The 21,400-nt window shown below is 42.9% G+C and overlaps 1 protein-coding gene across 6 annotated transcripts in view; it reads left to right on the top strand.

The window, feature by feature from the left end:
* PLXNB2 (plexin B2) overlaps positions 1–21,400 on the top strand; it is a 503,243-nt gene that overhangs the window by 430,479 nt on the left and 51,364 nt on the right. For all 6 annotated transcript variants that reach the window (XM_029617384.1, XM_029617385.1, XM_029617386.1 and 3 more), the window contains 9 exons: positions 620–731; positions 1,989–2,091; positions 4,454–4,555; positions 6,411–6,509; positions 10,298–10,379; positions 13,103–13,269; positions 13,529–13,677; positions 14,732–14,840; positions 20,352–20,488. In XM_029617384.1, the coding sequence (XP_029473244.1) occupies positions 620–731; positions 1,989–2,091; positions 4,454–4,555; positions 6,411–6,509; positions 10,298–10,379; positions 13,103–13,269; positions 13,529–13,677; positions 14,732–14,840; positions 20,352–20,488 (1,060 nt within the window). The remainder of the gene's footprint in view (positions 1–619; positions 732–1,988; positions 2,092–4,453; positions 4,556–6,410; positions 6,510–10,297; positions 10,380–13,102; positions 13,270–13,528; positions 13,678–14,731; positions 14,841–20,351; positions 20,489–21,400) is intronic.

The following is a 21,400-nucleotide window of genomic DNA, read 5'->3' as shown; positions in this document are numbered from 1 at the left end:
TAATGCCTATTGCCAAAGCAGGACAATTAAACCTCTGGTCAAAAATAAATACCTGAAGAGCAGCTCTCAGCCATACCAGCATGTTACTACAGCTCCTTTCCTCCTCCTCCTTAAAGTTTAATACTTAACATTCCAGCCAACCCTGGGTTAAAGTTTCTAGCTATGTCCTGGGAGGGGAGTGGGGGCAACTAATGCCAGCCCCTCTCCTGCGTGCCTTGTGACCAGCTTTTCTGAGCAGCTCGCTTTCTGCTCTCTATAGAATTGTCAAGATTTATTAAGAGAAAATAAAATCATCACAAGAGAACTTTTCTCTTCCTCTCCATTGTAATCTCCCTTTCCCATTTCCTCCAGTCCTAATAATAAATGCCCTGGCAACAGAGCACCTTGTACCCGAGTTCAGAATTAGCAGCGGTGCTGAGGGGAGCAGCCCAGACTTTGATTGTGCTCCTCGAGTGACCTGTGCCTCGCTGATCTCCATCAGCCAGTTAGGATGATCTGTTTTGCTTCCTAGCATCACATTCTCCCCTGTCTGGCGCGGTCATTTCATGTAGACCATTGCATGTTGAAGTTGACAAACTCCAGCTTTCTGTTTGATCTTTTTTTTTTTTTTTTAATGTAGATCATGTTTTTGTTGAAATTCGACTGACCTTCAATTCTACAGTGTTCTTTGCATCCTACCGATACCCTTTCTACGACTGTGAGGAAGCAATGAACTTATCGGAGAATCTCCCGTAAGAATTCAAAACTTGTTTTAATTTTTGTCCTGTTCACAAAACGATTTCACTGATTCTTTCCTGCTTTCGGCAATAACCTGGTACAGTTAATATTTGAGAGAGAGAGGTAATGAATAGACGTTCTTGCAGTAGCACATGACCAATTCTGAGGGGTATGCAAGTCCCATGCTTTATAAATACGAGCTTTTTATTTCCTTTTTACATTTTGGCTGGCAGTTTTCCTCCTGCTCCTTTTGGTTTCCAGTGCAATCACAATCGGCCACTCCTAGGGATGCAGTGTTATGAACCTTCATTCACAGCTACTCAAGGGATTATCCCCAGTTTTTAAGTTCCCCCTTCCTCCCCTCCCCTTCCTCCACAAAAACACACATGCATTTTCAATCTGACACAACCATTCCGGTGACGATCCTTTTGACAGAGATTGCACCTTCATCCAGGACCCACTATACACATACCCCGAGTCTGACCACCATTCTCAGTGGCTGGGATTCCATAAGGAAGGGTGCGTCACGAACGCTCCATCCTTTTGAAATTTATTCCCCAGCTCCTATATAACATTCTTTGGTATGTTGTCAGGTAATGTAAAAGTATTTCCCCACCTGAAATGATAAATTTCTGTTATTTTAATTATCCTTTTTCCCTATGCAGGTCAGGCTTTGTAAATAATTTTTCCCATAATCAAATGAGGCATATGTAAGTGTAGTCAAGCATTTTAGTCGTCTTGCCCTTACTTCACGGTGACATCATGGCAGAGGCCTGCTTGCTGTGCTTCCTTCACCCAGTCCCAGATATTGATGACATCAGAGCTCCTTTACATTTTACAAAGGAGTAAAGAGGCTGATCATTTATCATGCAATTTAGAGCAGCTCTAAAATAATGCAGAGTGTGAACTCGTGACCCTTCTCAGATGTGAAGAGCCTCAGAACTGCATGTATTTAACATAGGACTTGATTGGTTTTATTGGGAAAATGTTCCAATTAACTTTTGACCATAATTTTTTCCCTAAGTAAGTCCTGAATTTGGATGCATCAACCCACTAACATAGATCCGGTTGTTCATTAACTTTGCTGTTTTCTATGCATAACACAAATCGGGCATTATGATGATTTGACTTTTTATGTCGCTGGTTTTGTTCTGATAATATTTTGTTCATTTGCCTTTTTTTTGCTTAGGAACGGTTTCTGAATTCCTTTAGCCATGCTAAATGTCATTTCTTGCTCTGTTTCATGCTGGTTTTCCTTATCATGCTTTCAGGTGTATTTCTTGTGTAAGCAGCAAATATAACTGTCAGTGGGATTGGAGAAATCATAAATGTGAAGAGTCTTCTGCAAAGGAGAATGTGATTAAACCAAATGGGGTAAGACTGAGGAGGAGAAATGGCCCTTCTATTTAAGAGTATGGTGGTAGGCCAGGGCTGGTTATGGAGACCCCGGCTGGATTTGTGGCTCAGGATTCTGTACGACAAGCTGTTCCGGGTTAAAAGCCCTGTAGAAACATTGCTAACAGGCACCACTCTGGAGATGTCTCCCTCCGAATAAACAAATAGAGGCATCAGACAAACTCCAGATGGGGGATGTATCCTATTCTCATCCTAATGATATTTAAAGTTACGTTTTACACTTTATAGCACCAACTAAAACTTCTTTGAATACTGTACATAAACTAGATAGCTTCTAAAGGCTCTATGCTTGGCATAATATGTACCACTCCAACACGTCTGTCTGTCAGTCTTGTTTTGGTGTCTAGTCACCTTTTTTTTCTAAGTTTACATTGCACATGAATACAGAATATAAGAACATAAGAAATTGCCATGCTGGGACAGACCAAGGGTCCATCAAGCCCAGCATCCTGTTTCCAACAGAGGCCAAACACCAGGCCACAAGAACCTGGCAATTACCCAAACACTATATGATAGCAAATCTGGTCTGTTCAATTTACTTCCAAGTGCACTAGCATAGGCATCAGTTGATCTCTGGCTTCCCCCTCGCTTCTTTGTAACTAAGGCTCCTCTATGCTAGTCCCGTGCTTTCTTAAATTCGAAGGCACCTCTATGCTAGTCCCATGTTCTCTTGATATCTAAGGATCCTCTATGCTCATCCTATGCTCTCTAGAATTCTAAGACTTCTCTATGCTAGTCTCATGCTGTCTAGAATTCTAAGGCTCCTCTATGCTAGTCCTATGCTTTCTTGAATTCTAAGGCTCCTCTATGCTAGTCCCATGCTCTCTTGAAATCTAAGGCTCATCCCATGCTCTCTAGAATTCTAAGGCTCCTCTATCTAGCCCCTTGCTGTCTAGAATTCTAAGGCTCCTCTATGCTAGTCCCATGTTCTCTTGATATCTAAGGATCCTCTATGCTCATCCTATGCTCTCTAGAAATCTAAGGCTCCTCTATGCTAGTCTCATGCTGTCTAGAATTCTAAGGCTCCTCTATGCTAGTCTCATGCTGTCTAGAATTCTAAGGCTCCTCTATGCTAGTCTCATGCTGTCTAGAATTCTAAGGCTCCTCTATGCTAGTCTCATGCTGTCTAGAATTCTAAGGCTCCTCTATGCTAGTCCCATGCTCTCTAGAATTCTAAGGCTCCTCTATCTAGCCCCCTGCTGTCTAGAATTCTAAGGCTCCTCTATGCTAGTCCCATGTTCCCTTGAAATCTAAGGATCCTCTATGCTAGTTCTATCCTCCCTTGAATTCTGTGTCTGCTTTTGCCTCCATCTCATTTGGCTTGCCCGGGCCATGCAGCCATCTACGTCCTTTTCCTTGAAGAAATATTTTCTAATGATAGTCCAGAGTTTACTTCCTTAGAGGCTTTTATCTTGATCTCTTGCTCTAGAATTTTCTTTCCTCTGAAAAATGTTTGCTTCTTGAGCAATGTGACGCAAAGAGAGACACAAACTGCCCATCCATTCTGCCCAGCAAGGCTTTTAGAATTATAACTGTCTGTCTGTGCAGGTTAGCTCAGTGCCTCATTACCACCCTGTGGATCCTTTGTGTTTATCCTATGCCTTTTTTAATTCGAGTATCGTTCGTCTCCACCTTTGAGGTGTTTGCATGGTTTGGAAAAGTCCTCCAGAACTTACCAGAAATGAAAAGTATTTGTCATGTACCCTTGCCGCTGGTCTCACCCCTCCTCCCTAATGTTTTTGTTGGGGGGGGGGTCACCAGGAGTACATATTTTATCTTCCATGTCAAATGCATAACCCTACCCCTGCCCCATGCAGGTCTGTCTCTCCCCTCCTTCTCCATTCCCTGTCTCACCCAGATGAGCTTCCCCCACCGCCCCCCCCCCCCCACACACACACCCATTCCCTCATCCTCCTATATTCTTCCATCCCCATGCTTTCATTCTCATCCTCTACTCACTACCCATCTACTGTAGCTCCCTCTCTGTTCTCCCAGACCCTGACTGGGGCAAAAGATGCTTTGGCCACCAAAAAATCCAATTTCATGCCCGATAAGCAGGTGAGTGGATTTTTCAAAACCTGGGTATTTGAATGTCTGTTTAATACACTCCCTCTCGCTTCTCTCCTCTAAGGTATGCATAATTAGATCCTTAAGTCTTGGGCCTTTGCTGCAGGCCTAGCACTATTTTAGCAATCAATGTCTGGACAGCTCTACTCTGCCTATACAGGCTCCAGAACTGGACACAGTATTCCAGATGAAGTTTCTTGGTGACCAGTACAGAGGCATTATCTGCTCCTTTATCTACTGGTTTTATTCCTAGGAGGAAGACTGCCCACAGTTTTTTGAACCTGACCCATCCATAGTACCTATGGAGCATGAGACAAACATAACCTTTAAAGGAAAAAATCTCCAACATTATCAGGTAAGTGAATTAAATCAGTTCTGTAATTCCAAAGCTCATGTGCTACAACACCGCTGGACAATTCCTGTGTTAATTCAAAGGAAAGGTATCATGACCTAATGTGGCAAACCATAATCTCAAAAACAAATGTGTGGTTGTAGAAGCATTTGCTATTTCTGCCTGTCCATAAACAAAAAGCCCAGAAAAAATGTTTTTTCTATCCTTTCCTTATACCAACTTTAAAGAATGGGAGGGCTGTAAGGGGTTTAGCATGTTGAAAACATGTGTCCAACCCCCACCAAAACCAATAGCGCTCATCACATGCAAATGCATGTTGATAAGGCTATTAGTCGTTTGCCCAGGATACAAAAAAAAACAAAATGTGTGGCCGATCCACATATTCTACACTCAGAAATTAGTGTCTCCCCAAGGGCAGGTGTTAATTTCTGAGCAGCCAGAAAAAGGGTACAGAAAAGCAGAAAATATGCTTGTCTGTACATCCTCAGACTTAATATTGTACCGATATTAAGTCGGACAAACCAAAAGGTAAAAAAAAAAAAGACTAAAAATAAAAGAAGTGCTGGCGGGTCAGGTTAGGAAAACCAGTGGCTGTCAGCGGGTTCATAAAACAGATACCCATAGAACTGAGCATCTGTTTTCTGAACCCGCTGACAGCCACTGCTCCTGGGTTTCCGCTGCTAAGGACGCGCTGTTGTCCCTAGCGCCTCCTTTTTAGCGCGACCCCTCATTTAAATGTAGGATCGCGTGCCCAGTTGAGGTGGCTGGGCGCGCGTTGGGAGAGCGGGTGCTCAACACAGAGTGCCCGTTTCCCACACGCTTTACAGAATCGGCCTGACTGTTCTCTCATGAGAAAGGAAGCAGTGTGACAATGACTAGAACTTTTGCTTTTGGAAAATGCAGTTATTTCTTCAGTCCTCATGATTGATAAATGTGCTCACTTCTCCAAGTCTACGCTGTCACCTGCAGGACACACACACACACACACACACACACACCCAGCTAAAATGGCTAAAATGTGCACATTTCAACTGGATTGCACACTTTTTAACTCCACATGCATTAGCATAACATTAGCTTAATGCATCGGGAGTTAAAAAATTAAAAAAAAAAAAGTTAGCCCATGCGTTAGGAAATTGTGCGCTGAATTGCATCGCGCAGGTTTCTGCATCGGCCTGTCAAAGAGATTCCGTAGCACATCTCGCCTTGTTTTATGGCTGCTTTACTGGCATTGCAAAAATATGCCTTTGCCATAAAAGGTTTCAAAACAGCAGATAATCTTTTTTTAACAAGAGCCTTCTGAAGGTGTTTGGTCTAATTTATTGCTAATAATTTCCACACGTTTTGGTGGTAATCTGACACTTTTGCTGTATAACACATACACAGAAGATTATTGTGGGGAAGGGGCAAGGTGAGAGCATTGGAGGTGGTCTCTGTTTGCCAACCTCTTCTAAGCTGATGATTTGTTGCCTTTCAGGATCTATAAAAGCTTTCCGTCTGAGCATATATTTTTTTTGTCAAATCACATGTGTTTCAAGGGAGGGGAGAAGAGATGGGAGCAAATTTTTGTGCACTTTGCCTTCCAGTTTTTGACTCCTCGCCCTTATCCTTCTGACTGCCCCCCCCCCCCCCCCCCCCCCCCCATTATGTGTCTCCCTTAAAGATTTGCTTTTCTGCTGTCAGCTTGGTTGGTCCCTGTTTCCATGAAGGTGTTTCTATGGAAATTGTTGCAACTGTCTGGGGAAGGATTGTTCATTATTAAATGATTTATTCCCAGGTTCCCACCTCGTTATAACTCTACCATTGGTGCTATTACATAATGGGATTAGTAAATGCTGTAACTTTTAATTCTGCACAGGAGAAGCCCTTCACTGCATTCACTGTCGGAAATGATGAATTTGAGTTCAAAGCTCACGTACAGAGTAAAGACGAAATTTTCAGCTTCCAAAGCAGAAAGGTACGTGTAGCATTACTGCTAACAAGTTTTCACTCTTTCCAGTGCTTCTCGGTTCATGGGTGGTAGCCCAGTACTTAGGCTAGCAAAGCCTTTTTTTCTGGGTCCTCCTTGCAGGCTAAACCTGCCATGTAACCCAGGAAAGAAGCTGTGGAGCCAGTGGCTCCCATAGGTACCATTACAGCTTCAATGAGAGGAATGAGGCTTTCACAATGCTGGCTCTCTCCTTATACGAGCATTATCTTAGATACAAGTGGACTATGGAGACTGTTCAGTCAATAGAAGTAAAATAAAATAAATGCCTTTATTAGATTACTGCAGTGCTCTCTATATTGGGCTTCCAGCTGCATTTTTAAAGGCTTTACAGATGTTACAAAACACCACAGCAAGGCTAATCTCAGGGCTTTCCAGGTGCAACCATATCACTCCCATGCTTAAGTCCCTGCACTGGCTTCCTAGCCACTCACAAGTCATCTATAAAATTGCCCTTTTGGCTCAGCAGCTCTTCCTTAGGCTGATGTGTTTTTGCATGCCTATAATCCTCCACTATCTCACTGCTCCTCCAAGAGAGGTCTGTTAGGGATTCCAACAGCTCAGCAAGCTCGGCCAGCCGACATGCGAGAGCGTGCCTTTTTGGTGGCATTCTTTACCTCCGGTACTGTGTCTCAGTTCATGTACTAAAACCTTTAAAGTAATGTAACAAACTCATTTATTTGAGCTGGCCCTTAACCGGTAATTGATGATACAGAGTGTTGCCTTGGTCAATAGTTGTTCTGCTGTGTTTTTAAAGTTTGTTTTTTTATGTCTGTACACAATACTATGTATGTTTTAACTGTAAACCACTCCAGATTACAGCATGCGGAGGTATATAAATCTCAATAAAGATTTAGTGGGGGATAGGTTTAGTGGGAAAAGCCCATATATGTTGTTTTGATAATGGTGCAGAGCAAAACAAGAAATCTTGTTCCACCAGTGCCTAATTTATCAATAGTAAAGAGCTCTTCATAGTACTTAGGAGCAGGACTGGTGCTTGGGGAGGGGGAGGAGCACAGGGTGATCATGCTCAAGGCGGTACTGGTGCCGCCTCATTCCATATGATGTCTGCAAGCAGAAGACTTGGGATTAAGGCTTCATTTTTACGCACCTTAAAGAGGCCTGTTGGCAGTTCCATCTATAGCTGAGGTGCGAGAGAGGGCAATAGCAGTGGCAGGACCTCGGCTAGGGAACACCATGCCGGAAGAGCTGCGGCTGATTAGAGACTCTAGAGCGCAGTGGTGGCGAACTCCAGCCCTTGAGTGCCACAAAGAGACCAGGTTTTCAGGATATCCACAATGAATGTCATTCTATGCAAATCTCATGCATATTCACTGTGGTTATCCTGAAAACCTGGCCTATTTGTGGCACTCGAGGATTGGAGTTCACCATCACTGCTCTAGAGCATTTAAGAAACGTCATAAGACTTGGCTTTTTAAGCGAGCATTTAAAGAATAGAGTCTAACAGGTTTGTAGTAAAGTGTTTAAAAAAAATGGTGCAAGAATGTGTATACAAGGCCTCCATAAGATGATGAAAATTATTTTTATATACAATTATGAATGACTGTTTAAGTGTAATATTTTGCATTTATTTTAACTTTTTAATATCAACGTTTTATAGTTTTAATAGTTAACAAATTAGTTTTAAGTTAGATCAATGTGGTTTTTGTTTGAAATTACATTATGTATATATATATAAATCTGGAAACCCTCCTAGATTTTATGATATGTGATATAGAAATAAAGTAGAATTGATTCAAGAGAGGAAGGAAACCTCTATCTGCAGTGGTAGGTGAAGAATCAACCTGCAAGGAGGAGGGGAGGGAGAGAAAGAGAATGCTGGGCAAGAGCGGGGAGAGAAGAGGATGCTGTGCATTTGTTCTGGGCAGAGGGGAGGGAAAAATGTGTGAAGAGCTGGGCATACTGTGCCAGTCACTGCTGGAGGAGGGAGTGTTGTGCCAGAGCTGCTGCCAAGGGACGGGGATTGCCAGTTTCAGGGACCGATGCAATAAAGTGCGCTCAGCACGCAGGTTAACCCGCAGTTGGACGTGCTAGACTAACACCCGATGCAATAAGGGGATTAGAAAGTCCAAATCGCGTCCAAACAAATGCATAGCTAATAGCGCTCATCACATGTAAATGCCATGTAGATGAGGCTGTTAGCTATTATCCCCCTGATGCAAAAAATCGCAGGTCAGCCAATGCGCCCTTTTTAATGCCGAAAATTTAACATTAAGTTATACCACAAGTCAAGAGCACATGAAAAAAAAAAACCCACAAAACGGTCTCTGTGGGTCCTATGATTTAGTATCACTGCAATACTAAGTTCTACTGCTTTCGGCAATTAAATTAGGGAAAAAATGTAAGGGCTCAATGATTACAAATAAATAAATAAATTTCTGGGTGCGCAATATACTCACTCACTGCAGGCGTGTGTGTGTGTGAGTTATCTGCAATGGGATAAAACAGACGCTCGTATTGAGCGCCCGTTTTTCTGGCCCGCACATAGCCATGTTTCCCGGGTGCCTGATGCTTTTGGGCACCAGGAACACACAATTTTAGCCGAGCATGTCCTTTTTAACATGGCAGCTAATTAAAATATAGCCTCGCGCTCCCAGGAGAGGTGAACGTGTGCGCGCGTTGGAAAAAAAAACCGGGCACCTAGTTTGGACACACACACACACCTTTACGCGTGTGATATTGCATCGGCCTGTCAGTTTTTGGCCCTGGGTGCTGGTTAGCCTAGAGCTGGTCCTGTTTAGGGGCAATCCACTTGCCTTTGATACTTGTGTTCTCTGGGCCAAATGGCACTCTGACTGGCAAGCCCAAATGAATGATGTTCAGTCACTTAAAACGATACGCGAAACACTGACATTTCTTTTGTGTCCTTTCTAACCCGAAACAGAAGAAGCAGCACATTTTCCTTTTGGTTTTGTGATTTAGCACACACATGCAGGAATAAGAGAACAAAAAAAAAAAAGAATGCAAGTTTTTTCCGTGTGCACTCTGTAGGCCGTAGCAGCTTTTCTTCCAGAAGAGGATCCGCTAATACTTTGGAGCAGTGTTTCCCAACCATCTCCTGGAAGTACACCTAACCCGTTGGGTTTCCAGGATATCCACAATGACCATACATGAGAGAGATTTGCATATATTGGAGACTCCGGGTATGCAAATCTCTCTCATGAATATTCATTGTCGCAATCCTGAAAAACCTCCAGGGGGAGGTATGGGAAACACTGCTTTAGAATACACAATGTTAGCACAGGAAATATGGGGTACATTTCTCTGTGCAGTGTAACACATACTGGAATGTGACAGAGTAATAAATTTAGTACCAAAAGCTCCCTGTGAATGTATAAATTTTTATTACAATTTTTCTTTGCTATGCTATGGAATATTCTGTCATATTAATAGGCTATGCAGATGCATGGCCAGACACATGGGAAGTTAAAACGTTTTATCAGGATGTAGACTTGGCAGTGTGGTTTAAATTCAGCCTATTAATTTAGCCTAGTCCTGACGCTGCTAGCTCCCAAATAAGATATGCAGCCTGACGGCTCTGGTTTAGGTTACGTTCTAGCTCTTAACTGCCCTAGATTGTGTACAAACCTTGACCGTGAATCTCCCTGTCTTGCTAAATAAATCTGTTTTGAGTAGGGTCAGTAGTTGTTGTAACTCTAGGATGGTAGAGAAGAAAACTGCAACATTTTTATAATGCCTGGTGGTAATTTGATTCTTTGACTTTCCTCCCCCCCCAGTTTTATCGTGATGCAAATGAAACCCTGCCACTTAATTTCTATGTTAAAATGGATGATAAAAAGATTGACAGTAAGCTGAATGGTAAGTATGGACAAGATGTTGCTTAAAATGTCTACTTCTCAGTCTGTCAGTGTAGAAAGTAGTAGTAGCCTCCAGGATGTATTATGGTGCATCTAACAAATCTGTGTGCGCTATGACTGCCTAATTCTAAGGCGTGGGAAGAACGGTATTTCCTTTTATCCTGTTAGCTCTTGTTCCTTTTTAATGAAGGTCATGGAGGTCTCTGTGGAGAGTCCCCTCGGCCGTAGCTGCCATCACCACCACATTTATTAGACCAGCAAGGGGAATTTGGAGAGAGATGGTAATGTGTGCTGAGAGGCCATGCATGCTGCCTGCGGAGCACCCCCAATCTCTGCTTCCAGGAGTAAGCAGCTCCAGGTGCCTGGCCAAGTTTGGTTGTCTCATCTGGCAATAATGAATGCAGCCGGCTTCTTTGGGAGAAGGCAGAAACGGAGGCTCATAAGTATGCCACCAGTAGAAGATTTGTCAGAGTTACAAGAAAATCTATACTCACTGGCAAAAAAAAAAAAATTGATCTCACTGGAGTTCTGAAGCATCCCAGTGGCTGTTCAAGAAATGGAAATGAACAAACGTTTTGAAGAAAATCTTTGCTCTTTACAGGGGCTAATTCTTTACAAATACCCTTTTTTAAACTTTATTGTCCACTTTTCAGAACTTTAAAGAGGATTTGCAATCCCAAAGTCACAAGGAGTGGCAGTGGGATTTGAACCTTGGCTTCTCTGGTTCATGACCCACTGAAGAGCAGTGGGTCATGAACCAGAGAAGCCAGTGGGTTAGAGCAGAGTATTTGGTGCTACTAATTGTGTTAGGATGGCAAAAGAACCGGCCGATGCAATATCATGCATGTAAAAAACGTGAATTCAAAATGGGCACGTGTCTTGAACGCTCACATATCCACCTCTCCTGGGAGCTTGATGCAATACGCAAATGAGCTGCCGCGCTAAAAGGGATCCACAGTGGATAATTTGTGCGTCCCTAGTGCTCTGCATCTGGTTCCCAAGAGACGTGGCTGTGCATCCACAACAGCCTGGCCACAGCTCCCTCCTCACCCAGCAGGACTATTCTGATTGGTTCTTTTCACTGTCAAGTGTCAGTGAAAGGACCCAATCCCCTTTCAGGACAGCCTTCTGAAAAGGGATTGGTCCTTTCACTGACATGTGACATTGAATTTATCAATCGGCAGTAAGTGAAGCAGTGAATAAACTAATATTAAGTGCCCTGGTCTGCAGGTTGCCAAAATAGACACTCAATTTCTGAGCATTCGTTTTAGCCCACAGCAGCTAATTTACTGGCACAATATGCACGCACAATATACACGGCCCTGAGTGTGTATATTGTGCACCCTGAAATTTTTTTTTACGTCAAGACTTCTTTTTGCATGGAGCGGCTTTCTGTGGTTCTTCCTAGTTAGTATTGTGATGCTACTAAGTAGGAGGAACCACAGAAAAGCAGTTTTTTTTGTTTTTAAGTTGATCCCTTGACATGTGGGAAGACTTTATGCCTGCTCAGGGCAAGCGTAAAATTTGACGGGTTAAAAAGTGCGCTTCAGGCACACGGGGATTTTTTGCATCGCGGGGCAATAGCTAATGGCCTCCTCTAAATGGAGTTTGCATGTGATGAGTGCTATTAGCTGTGTGCGAGTTTGGACGCGCGTTTTGGATGTGCTAATCCCCTTATTGCATCGGCGGTTACACATCCAAGCACTCATTAACCTGTGCGCTAGGCTCAGCGCACGATATTGCATCGACCTGGAAAAATGTCCAAAGGAGAGAGAGTAAATCACAAAATAAATGCTATACAACTTCCTCTCATGACTCGATATATTATCTGCACTCTTTATTTGAAAAGGACCTTCATACCGAAGGGCTCCGCTGCAATTTTAGCAGCTATTGAACGGCACTCAAACTTGCCCAAAGTTATGTGCAAAATTACTCTTCCTTGTTTTACTGCTTACACACAAGTTCAGGCAAAGTGAGGGCTATTCAGTAGCTACTAAAATTGCAGCAGAGCCTGTCTGTATGGAGGTCCTTTTCATGAATATGTAAGATTCATGCAAATAAAGCATTTCCAAAAATAATGCAAATATATTGAATTCTATGAGAGAAAGTTGTATAGCATTTATTTAGGTGTTAGGACAGCTACACCAAGCCCTCGATTATGTACAATTTATCCAACAAACTGGAGTACATGAGAGAGAGAAACTTTACTATAATATCAATAACTTTTCATTGTACTGTGCTGCTTCCAGGAAGATCAGTGTGTGCCATGCAGAATTCAGGGTATACCCAGAGATCCATGTTTACAAGCATTTAGCCAGAAAACTCAGAGGTTATCTGGATATATGAAGATTTGAACACTTATCTGGCAAATTTAGTCGGATAAATTAGAGGCATTCCAGGAGTGTAACTGTGAAGAGCTGAGATAACCAGATAACTTATGCAGCTAACTCTGGTTGGCCGTAGACCTGTGCTGATTTATCCAGCTAACTAAGGGCCTGATTCACTAAGGCATTTCTCCCCTTCTCTGTTTATGGGAAAATGCCTTGATGAATCAGGCCTTAACAGAGCCAAATATATGGGACAACTATGTACCTCTATATGTTTTCATTTGAGGTTAATCTAATAGGGCACCTTTCTTTCGAGGTACAAAAAACATGCATGAGCAAACTTTGTTTTTTTGGTTCATTTTTCCCCCAAAGCATCTTTATTTTTTTTTTTTTTTAGTTGTTCTGTACAACTGTTTATATGGCCGGAGCGACTGTAGCTTGTGCCTTGCTGCAGATCCTAAGTACCAGTGTGTTTGGTGTGACAGCCCCAGTAGCAGATGTGTTTATAAAGATCAGTGCAGAGGTGACCCTGCCACTGACTGTCCCGATCCACTCATCATGGACGTAAGATTACTTTTCCTTGTTTTACTACTTACACCTTTTTTTTTTCAATTTTTTTTAACTGACAGTGAAGTTATACTCAAATAGTTTTAGTTTTCCTTACAGTGCCCAGCTTGGGTTTGGTTGTCATCTTAGGTTTCTCTGAAATAAATCAGCAATAGTTGATTACTTGATTAGCAGGAATGGGTTTAATTCTATATATTGCATATTTTGTGTTTATAAACATATATAAATATATGTTGGGGGGGTTTCTTTGCCTTAGATTGAGCCAACAACTGGACCATTACTTGGTGGAATTCACTTGACTATAAAAGGATCTAATTTGGGGATACGAGCTCAGGATGTGACTAGCATATCTGTGGGAGATATACCATGTTTATTCAAAGAGGAGTTCTATTCCGTTTCAACAAGGTAATTATTAATGGGTTTCCTTCCTTGCAATAAGAATTGAATACTAGAAACTGCCAAGAAATGTAAAGCGGAAGATGGAGAGTGGTTGCATTAAAATGCCAATACTAGATAGGTTTGGTATAGTCCATGGAGCCTGAAGGTCAGATCCAGCCCACATTGTAAATAGTAATCTAAGGAAATATTTAATTACAGAAAGGGTGGTGAATGCATGAGGCAGCCTCCTACGGAACACCTAATACAATAAGGACTAGAATTCGTGGGGGATAAGCACAGGGGATCTCTGAGGGAGGGGATGGGATTAGCAGTGGTCTTTATCTACCATGGTCCTCTATATTTCTAGTTATAGTAAGAGAGAGAATGTAATATTTAGTATTGATGATGTGCTTCGGCTGAGCCTTTCAGTTTGACCTTCGTTATGGGCCCGCTGCGGGAAATTTCGGTTTCCCGCGGTTCGGGCCTTTAAAATTCGGGGAGTGCGCACTAAACCCGAAACAAATTTTTCCTGAAATTTCGGGAAAAATTCCTTTGGATTTCGTGCTCCCCTAATTCATCCTGGACGAATGCACATCCCTGGTATTGATAATCCAGCTTTTGTGACCAGTCATCCACTGCAAAGCCAATTACATTCAGGTTTGTACCTGAGGCAATGGAGAGTGACCAAAATCACAAGGAGTGTCAGCAGTATTTGAACTCTAGATTCCCTGGTTCTCAGCCCACTGCTCTAACCACCAGTCTACTCCACCACTTCATAATAGAGCAAAGTCTGAAAATAATTCTAGTTCTCTAACTTTTTGTAGGGTGCTTTAGGTTTTTGACAATAACAAGAGAATCTCTGGGAGATGTTGCATGGTATAAGAAATCCATTAGCAATTTGGGCATTCAGAGCAATTCATGTTTATTGCATAGCCCTTGAACGATCCAGATATCATAGAAAGTTTCTTGCACAGTGCCTTTACCATGTAGCATAGTCTCATGCTTGTGTATTCTTATTAGGCTTATCTTGTTTCAAAATTTACTGTTCAAATATTTATTGGAAAATCTTATTTTCCATTAGGGTCGTGTGTGAGGTTGGAGAGGCTCAGGAGGCGCGCTCAGCCCCTGTTTCAATTGAAATAAAAAATAAAAAAGGTATATCGCCCCAGAATGTACGGTTTACATACCAGGTGAGTAGACATTATGGATTCCCTTCTCCAGGATGCTATAGTGTATCGAACAAATTGTTGAGATGCCCAAGTTGACGGTAGTGCTTGTGATCAGTTTCCAGTTGCTTGTGTGATAAGACATGAACTGACAGGAGAAGGAATGGGTGTCGGAGCGGGGGTCACATGTTGCCTTGCTGAAGCAATGCGTGATGTCTCTCCTGCTCCTGAAAACTCTCCGTGTCATAGTGGAAACAGAACATGACAGGGATAAGTCGCGATCTAGAGTGGAATCCGATTTATGAATAATTTTGCTATTAAAAACAACAAAACAATGTAGAGATGGTGCCAAAAAGAAAAAAAAATAGAAACTTGTGTAACTTGTCAGGGTAATTTTGGTGGGAATCATTTTCAAAATGAACTTGCACAGCTTATCATACGTTAGGGATGTGCATCGGTTTTTTTTTTTGACGAATTAACATATCGTACGATATTTCCTAATTCGTCTTGTATCAGGGGTCCCCAAAAATGATAGGAAAACCCCACGAAATTTCATGTGGTTTTCTTATCGTTTTGGGAAGGGGGGGGGGGGGAGAAATGGCACACAGAAAAAAACAACCCAAATCCACCCCAACCCTTCAGATCTAATTATTTACAATCCTCCACCCTCCTGCCCCCCCCCCAAACTTGCCTAAAATCTCTGGTGGTCCAGCGGGGGTCCCGTGAGCGATGTCCCCCCTCTCGGGCCGTCGGCTGACAGTAATCAAAATGCCGCCGATGGCCCTTTGCCCTAACCATGTGACAGGGGCTATTGGTGCCATCGGCTGGCCCCTGACACATGGTAGGAGCAATGGATGGCCTGTGCCATTTTTTTAAGATGGTGCTGGCCGTCCATTGCTCCTACCATGTGACAGGGGCCAGCCAATGGCACCTATAGCCCCTGTGATAATGGCAAGGGCAAAGGGCCACCGGCGCCATTTTGTTTACTAGCAGCCGACGGCCCGAGAGTGAGAGATCACTCCCGGGACTCCCGCTGGAACACCAAGGACTTTAGCCAAGTTTGGGGGGGGGGGGGTGTGGGGGATTGTAAAAAATTAAATCTGAAGAATCAGAGTGCTTTGGGTTTTTTTTTTTTGTTTTTTTGGATCGGGACAGCCGAAATAAAATGGTCAGAACCGCGGGAAACAAAATTTCCCGCGATTCTACGAAAACAAAACCGGAAACGATTGCCGGCATGATACACATCTCTATCATACATAGCCTCATGCAGACATCATACTAATTAAGTTAAGGCTAAACTATCTAGATACATAATGGAGAGAGCAAAATGCAAAATACATTTTGAGACTTTGCTTAAAACAGGGGAAGGAGGAGAGTTCTGAATATAGTAAAAGGTGAGCATCTTTCATTCCAAAACAGTATAACAACAGAAGGAGCAAATTACAACAAAAAAGAAAGGAGACCTAGGAATGTAAGCACAGGGGGAAAGCTCAAAAACCAGGAAACACAGGTTGATCTTTATTGTGCTGGTACTGATGCTGTAAGGAGAGGCTGGGTTGATGATTTAAGTGTTTCTATATGGTGGGTTCTGCTGATTCTCTCATATCCAGAACCAAGGTTTCTGCTCTGATGGCACCTCTCTTTCTTGACTGCCTGGAGGATGCATCAGCCTTCCTTGTAGCTTTTGTTCTCTGAAGAGCATCATGAGCAAATACAAAATAGTATTCCCACAGCATACTCATTGCGTGGGTCAGAGGACTGCGCTAGGAGACGTGTGCTAGGAGACTACACAAGTACCAAGAGGGTAGAGAGCACTGCTGAGGCACAAGAATGCATTTAACAGAACTGTTTAGTAAGCCCTGAAACCTTTTCTTACTGATAAAATGGATAAATGGTGCAAGGGATTAATCTAATTCCCTTTCGTTCTTGTGCTGGAAGGGTGGTAAAGAAGCCATAATGTGTAAAGAGGTTCAGAGGTGCAGCCTTCCACCTCCAGCTGCTTACTACAATGTCACTAGATGTACCTGGTGCCATACGGATCCACACAAGAACCAGTCCCTGCTTCGAGGAGCTTACAGTCTAGTCAAGACTCTGACGAGTCAAGGGATAGCAGGAAATGCATTTTACAGTAAGCATGGTTAAAATTGCAGGACTGTTAAAAGGAATGTGAGCAAATTCCTATTTTTCGTCTCTTTAGAATAAGGAGTTATCCTGTAAAAGATAAATAGTAAGCTCAGGAATGGAGAGCCCCCCCCCCCCAGTGCCTATAGTTTCTGTAGCTGTGCTGAAACCTTGGGCTGTGCTGGGAGTGCTGCTGGCCTGGGTTCCTCCTTTCTCGGTGGCAGGAAATGGTTCCTGCCTCGTGACCGCAGCACCAGCTAAATTGCCTGCCCTTTCCTTGGCTTTCTTCCACATACCTCCAGTGAATGTGGCATTTCGGCTATTCTGCAGCCTGGCAATGGAGGAGCAGAACTAACTTCCATTTATGTCTCTGAAAGGTCCTGTCAGGCTTTTGGATTTGAATCTTCGCATCGTGCAAGCTTTGGTATATAGGACTGCTCTGTCTCCTGTTACATTACTCTGCAATGCCCTGAGGGGATTTATGCTCGGAGTCTTCACCTTTTTTTTTTTTTATTCCATTTCCCTCCTTAATGATAGAGAAGTGAGAGTAAAGCCTGAGATCAAGTAAGGTCAGCGATATTTCTGTAAGTAGCTAGGGAAAATGGATAAAGCAGACAAAGTCTACTTGCAGCCGTGTTCTGTTTTTCTGTGTGGACGTTGAAGGATGGTAGTAATTTTCAATTACTTTGTTTCCTTCAGACATAGCTGTCCGCTACGGTAAGTTGAAAGAAAGGGAGGCCCCAGGGCAGTCTCATTAAGGCTCTTATGTTGACCAGGCTCAATTTGCAAAGTCCTCCTGCCAGCTGCTTCATTTATGATTTGTCAGGAATGTGTAGGCCCCGGTCCACCCCCCCACAGCCCTCTGGCATGAATTTCTATGGGAACTCCTTAGAAGATGTGCTTAATGTATAGCAAAAGTAGACTCTCTGATTTTGCTTTTTTTTTTTTCTCTTTCTCTATTTGGGTTTTTTCTTTTTTTCCTGTAAGACTCCATCCCCCAAGAACCTTCGTACCTCAGAAACCTTTTCTGTGTTCTTCGACCTACTAGAAATAGTGTGCCCTTTTCTCCTCCCTCCCTCCGCCATTTATACGCTGCATGCTTTCCAGACATAATAAGGGCAATTTTCAAAGCCATTTCTACGGATGATAAAGCATTTTACCTGGAAAAGTGGTCATTTAAAAAAATTGCCCACCCGCTATGTGGGTAAAATTACATGCGCTGTTTAACGAGGAGTGTAACTTTTATCCATTCTGTTTGGAGGTGTTCCCACAATGGGATTAGGTTAGGGGAGGTGACAACGCGCCTGTAGTTTTAGTCAGACGTACCCACAGAGAATGCAGGCGCAGCCCTCTGCAGATACTTTTTTCCTACGTAGGTTTGCTTTGATTATTTGTGCAAGCCCCATGGACAGCTTGATTATTGCCCCCAGTATGTTTTGACATCAGCCATTACCATGCACTGCCGTCAGAGGTACCGGTTCTGCCTTGAAGTGGGACCGAGGGGGGAGGGGGGACCCACTGCAAAGATACAAGAGAAAAGGAGTCCTTTCCAAAAAATGAGGACTGCTGGTGCCTGTTTCCTCCATAATCAAAGGGCGTTGCCTCTGGGTGACCCTCACGCTGTCAGCTGAGCAGCAGTGCCCTGCCTGGACAGGGCAGCTCTCCTTGAGTATGCTGGTGCCTTGTTCAGGGACCCAGCACAACCAACCTTAGGCCCATGCCAGTCCTTAAGTCCCATGAGAAATGAAACTAAACAATCGTTCCAGGCCCCTACCAGCAGCCATTCTCCTCCCTGACGCACACACGTGAACACCAGCCAGCCCGCACCATCAGCACTATCTCCCCTCCCCTCAAAATACATCTCCAGCGGGTTTGTTCAGTTTGTTTCTAAGGGCTTTGAGCATAGAACATAAGGCTTTGCCATACTGGGTCAGACCAAGGGTTCATCAAGCCCCAGTATCCTGCTTCCAACAGTGGCCAAGCCAGGCTACAAGTGCCTGGCAGGATCTCAAAGGGTAGATAAGAGTCTAAGCTGCCTATTCCAAGAATAAATAACTGATTTCTGCAACTCTACCTTAATAATGGGTAATGGAATTTTCTTCCAGGAACTTGTTCAAACCTTTTCTGAATGCAGTTACACAAATAAGTTTCATCACATCCTCGCAGCAAATTCCAGAGCTTAATTATGCATTGAGTAAAAAACTATTTTCTCTTATTTGTTTTAAATGTATTACTTAGTAACTTCATTGTATGTCCCCTGGTCTTTGTACTTTTTGAAAGAGTGAACTCGTTCCATTCCCCTGTAAATGTTTCTGCCAGAGAATGCGTGCAAAGTGGCTCATGGTGACATTTTGCAGACTTTCATGTTAAGAACCCTTGCTGCCATCAAAATTTTTAAAATGTTTTCAAATTAAGGCATTTTTTTGCCTCTATTTTTTCCTCTCTCAGATATTTGGGTAGTGTTCATTCCTTCCTCTGTAGCACATTAGGTTTTTCATAACTTCCCTATGTACCATAGGAGATTTCTGGATTCTTTGCATGTTGTGTCAACTTTCTTACATTGAGCTTGAACAAATCACATAAGAGGTAGGGAAAACTCTTAAAGAATGAATTCATAACCCTGAATTCTACAGTTCTGTGTCTTGCTTAGGGCCAGAGCAAGGGGATTAGGCGCCCTAGGCACCTTCTGCTTTGCGCCCACCCCCTTCCGGTTGCACCGCTAACCCCCATTAGGGGTGCAAGCCATGTGGGGCCGAGAGGAGTGGAGATTGCCGAATCTCCACTCCTCTTTGGCGCCGCCACTCCCTTCTCCTAATGGTCAGTGCCCTAGGTCCAGGCCTTGTTTGCCTAGTGCTTCCGTAATTGGTCTTGGTTTAAAGAAACTTGTCAATAAAAATATACATGTGAAATGTAACAGTGTGTCCCACGTTTGAATGCATTTCTTAAGTTATTACTACATGATGAGTTGACTTTGAAACTGTGTAAAGGTGAGCACTGCAAATGGGAAAGACTTTCGATTTAATTTTATAGGGTTAAAAATTAACAGAATATAAATGTTTTAAAATCATGAGGGACCAGAAAGAAACACAATCACCAATATCTAGATAGACCAGGGAATACCAAGAATGTTTAGGGTGAAATCTACAAATCTGTCTTGCAAAATGGAGTTCAGAAAACTGAATTGTTTGCCCATCTCTGTCCTTCAGCTTCTACTGGGTATTAAACAAGCTGACTTGGGTATCTTTTTCTTGGTGTATAAGAACCTTCCAAATGCAATTAAAAGCAATTGCACAAGCCGACCATATTCAGCTTCTTCAGAACTATGTTGGCAATATTGTTAAATTATTTAAAAGAACTGCCTTACAGAGTTTAACAGTGGGCAAAACAAATCTCTTTATTTGATGTTTCTTACAGGATCCTTTGCCTGAAGCAATTAGTCCAACTGAAGGGCCAAAGGCTGGAGGGACTTCCCTTACAATCACAGGCAAAAATCTCATCACAGGCTCAGAGCGAGAATTTAGAGTGGAACTCAATGGTGTGCCCTGTATAGTGTATGTATGCTGTATTTTTTTTTTTTTTATCTAAGACAGTTTGTAAGAAACTTGATCTGTGAGGATGAGGTTTCAGTAGTCTAAAGTGGGACTTGAGAGCGTGAATTAACATGTTAATATGTTCAGAAAGGAAGGGACAGATTTTGTTACAGAGAAAGAAACATGTTTTAGAAGGGCGCCAAGGAGAGAGAGAGAGAGAGGAGTCAAGTGACCCAAACGTAGGTTGAGGAGATTGAATAGATGACAGCGTTATCCATGGAGATAGAAAGAGGGGGAAAGCTGGAAGTTAGTTTGAGAGGAAAGAGAAGAATTTGTCTCTTCCATAAAGCTGGGGGAGAGAAATAAAAGTGCCCAAGGAATGACTATAGAGAGAAGAAAGCCTTGAGGCACACCTACGTTTAATGGGGTTGAGGTGGAGGATACACTGAAAATATAGTGGGAGAGGTAAGAGGAAAATCAAGATAGGACAGTGATCAATTGTGTCAAAAACAGTGGATAGGTCAGGAGAATAAGGATTGAATAAAGGCCCTGGAGACTGGCAAGGACTGTTTCTGTGGAATATGGATGAAGAATAGATTGAGGTACAAGAAAGTCAAGGCAGCAGAGGTGAACAGCATGTTTGAGTAGTTTGGATGGAAAAGGGAGGTAGGAGGATAGGGCAGGAACAATCCATAAAGACTTTTGGAGGAGCATGTTTGAAGACTGAACAGTCAATAGAAAGTGATAGACGGAGGATGTGATAGAAGGGATGGCTGTAGGGGAGAAGGAACTGAAGAGCTGGGTAGGAATGGGGTCAGAGGAGCAAGTAATGGGTTTGGAGGAAGAGAGAAGTTGGGCAGCTTCGTACACTGATTTCAGAAAAGGACTAAGGGAAGAGTAGAGGAATGGAGTGGTAGAACTGGAGGGGGGGAC

This window comes from Rhinatrema bivittatum, chromosome 9, assembly GCF_901001135.1.
Source record: "Rhinatrema bivittatum chromosome 9, aRhiBiv1.1, whole genome shotgun sequence".
In the NCBI taxonomy this organism is placed as follows: Eukaryota; Metazoa; Chordata; class Amphibia; order Gymnophiona; family Rhinatrematidae; genus Rhinatrema; species Rhinatrema bivittatum.
Note: the sequence above shows the minus strand (reverse complement) of the source record. Positions and strands in the feature narration are given on the sequence as shown.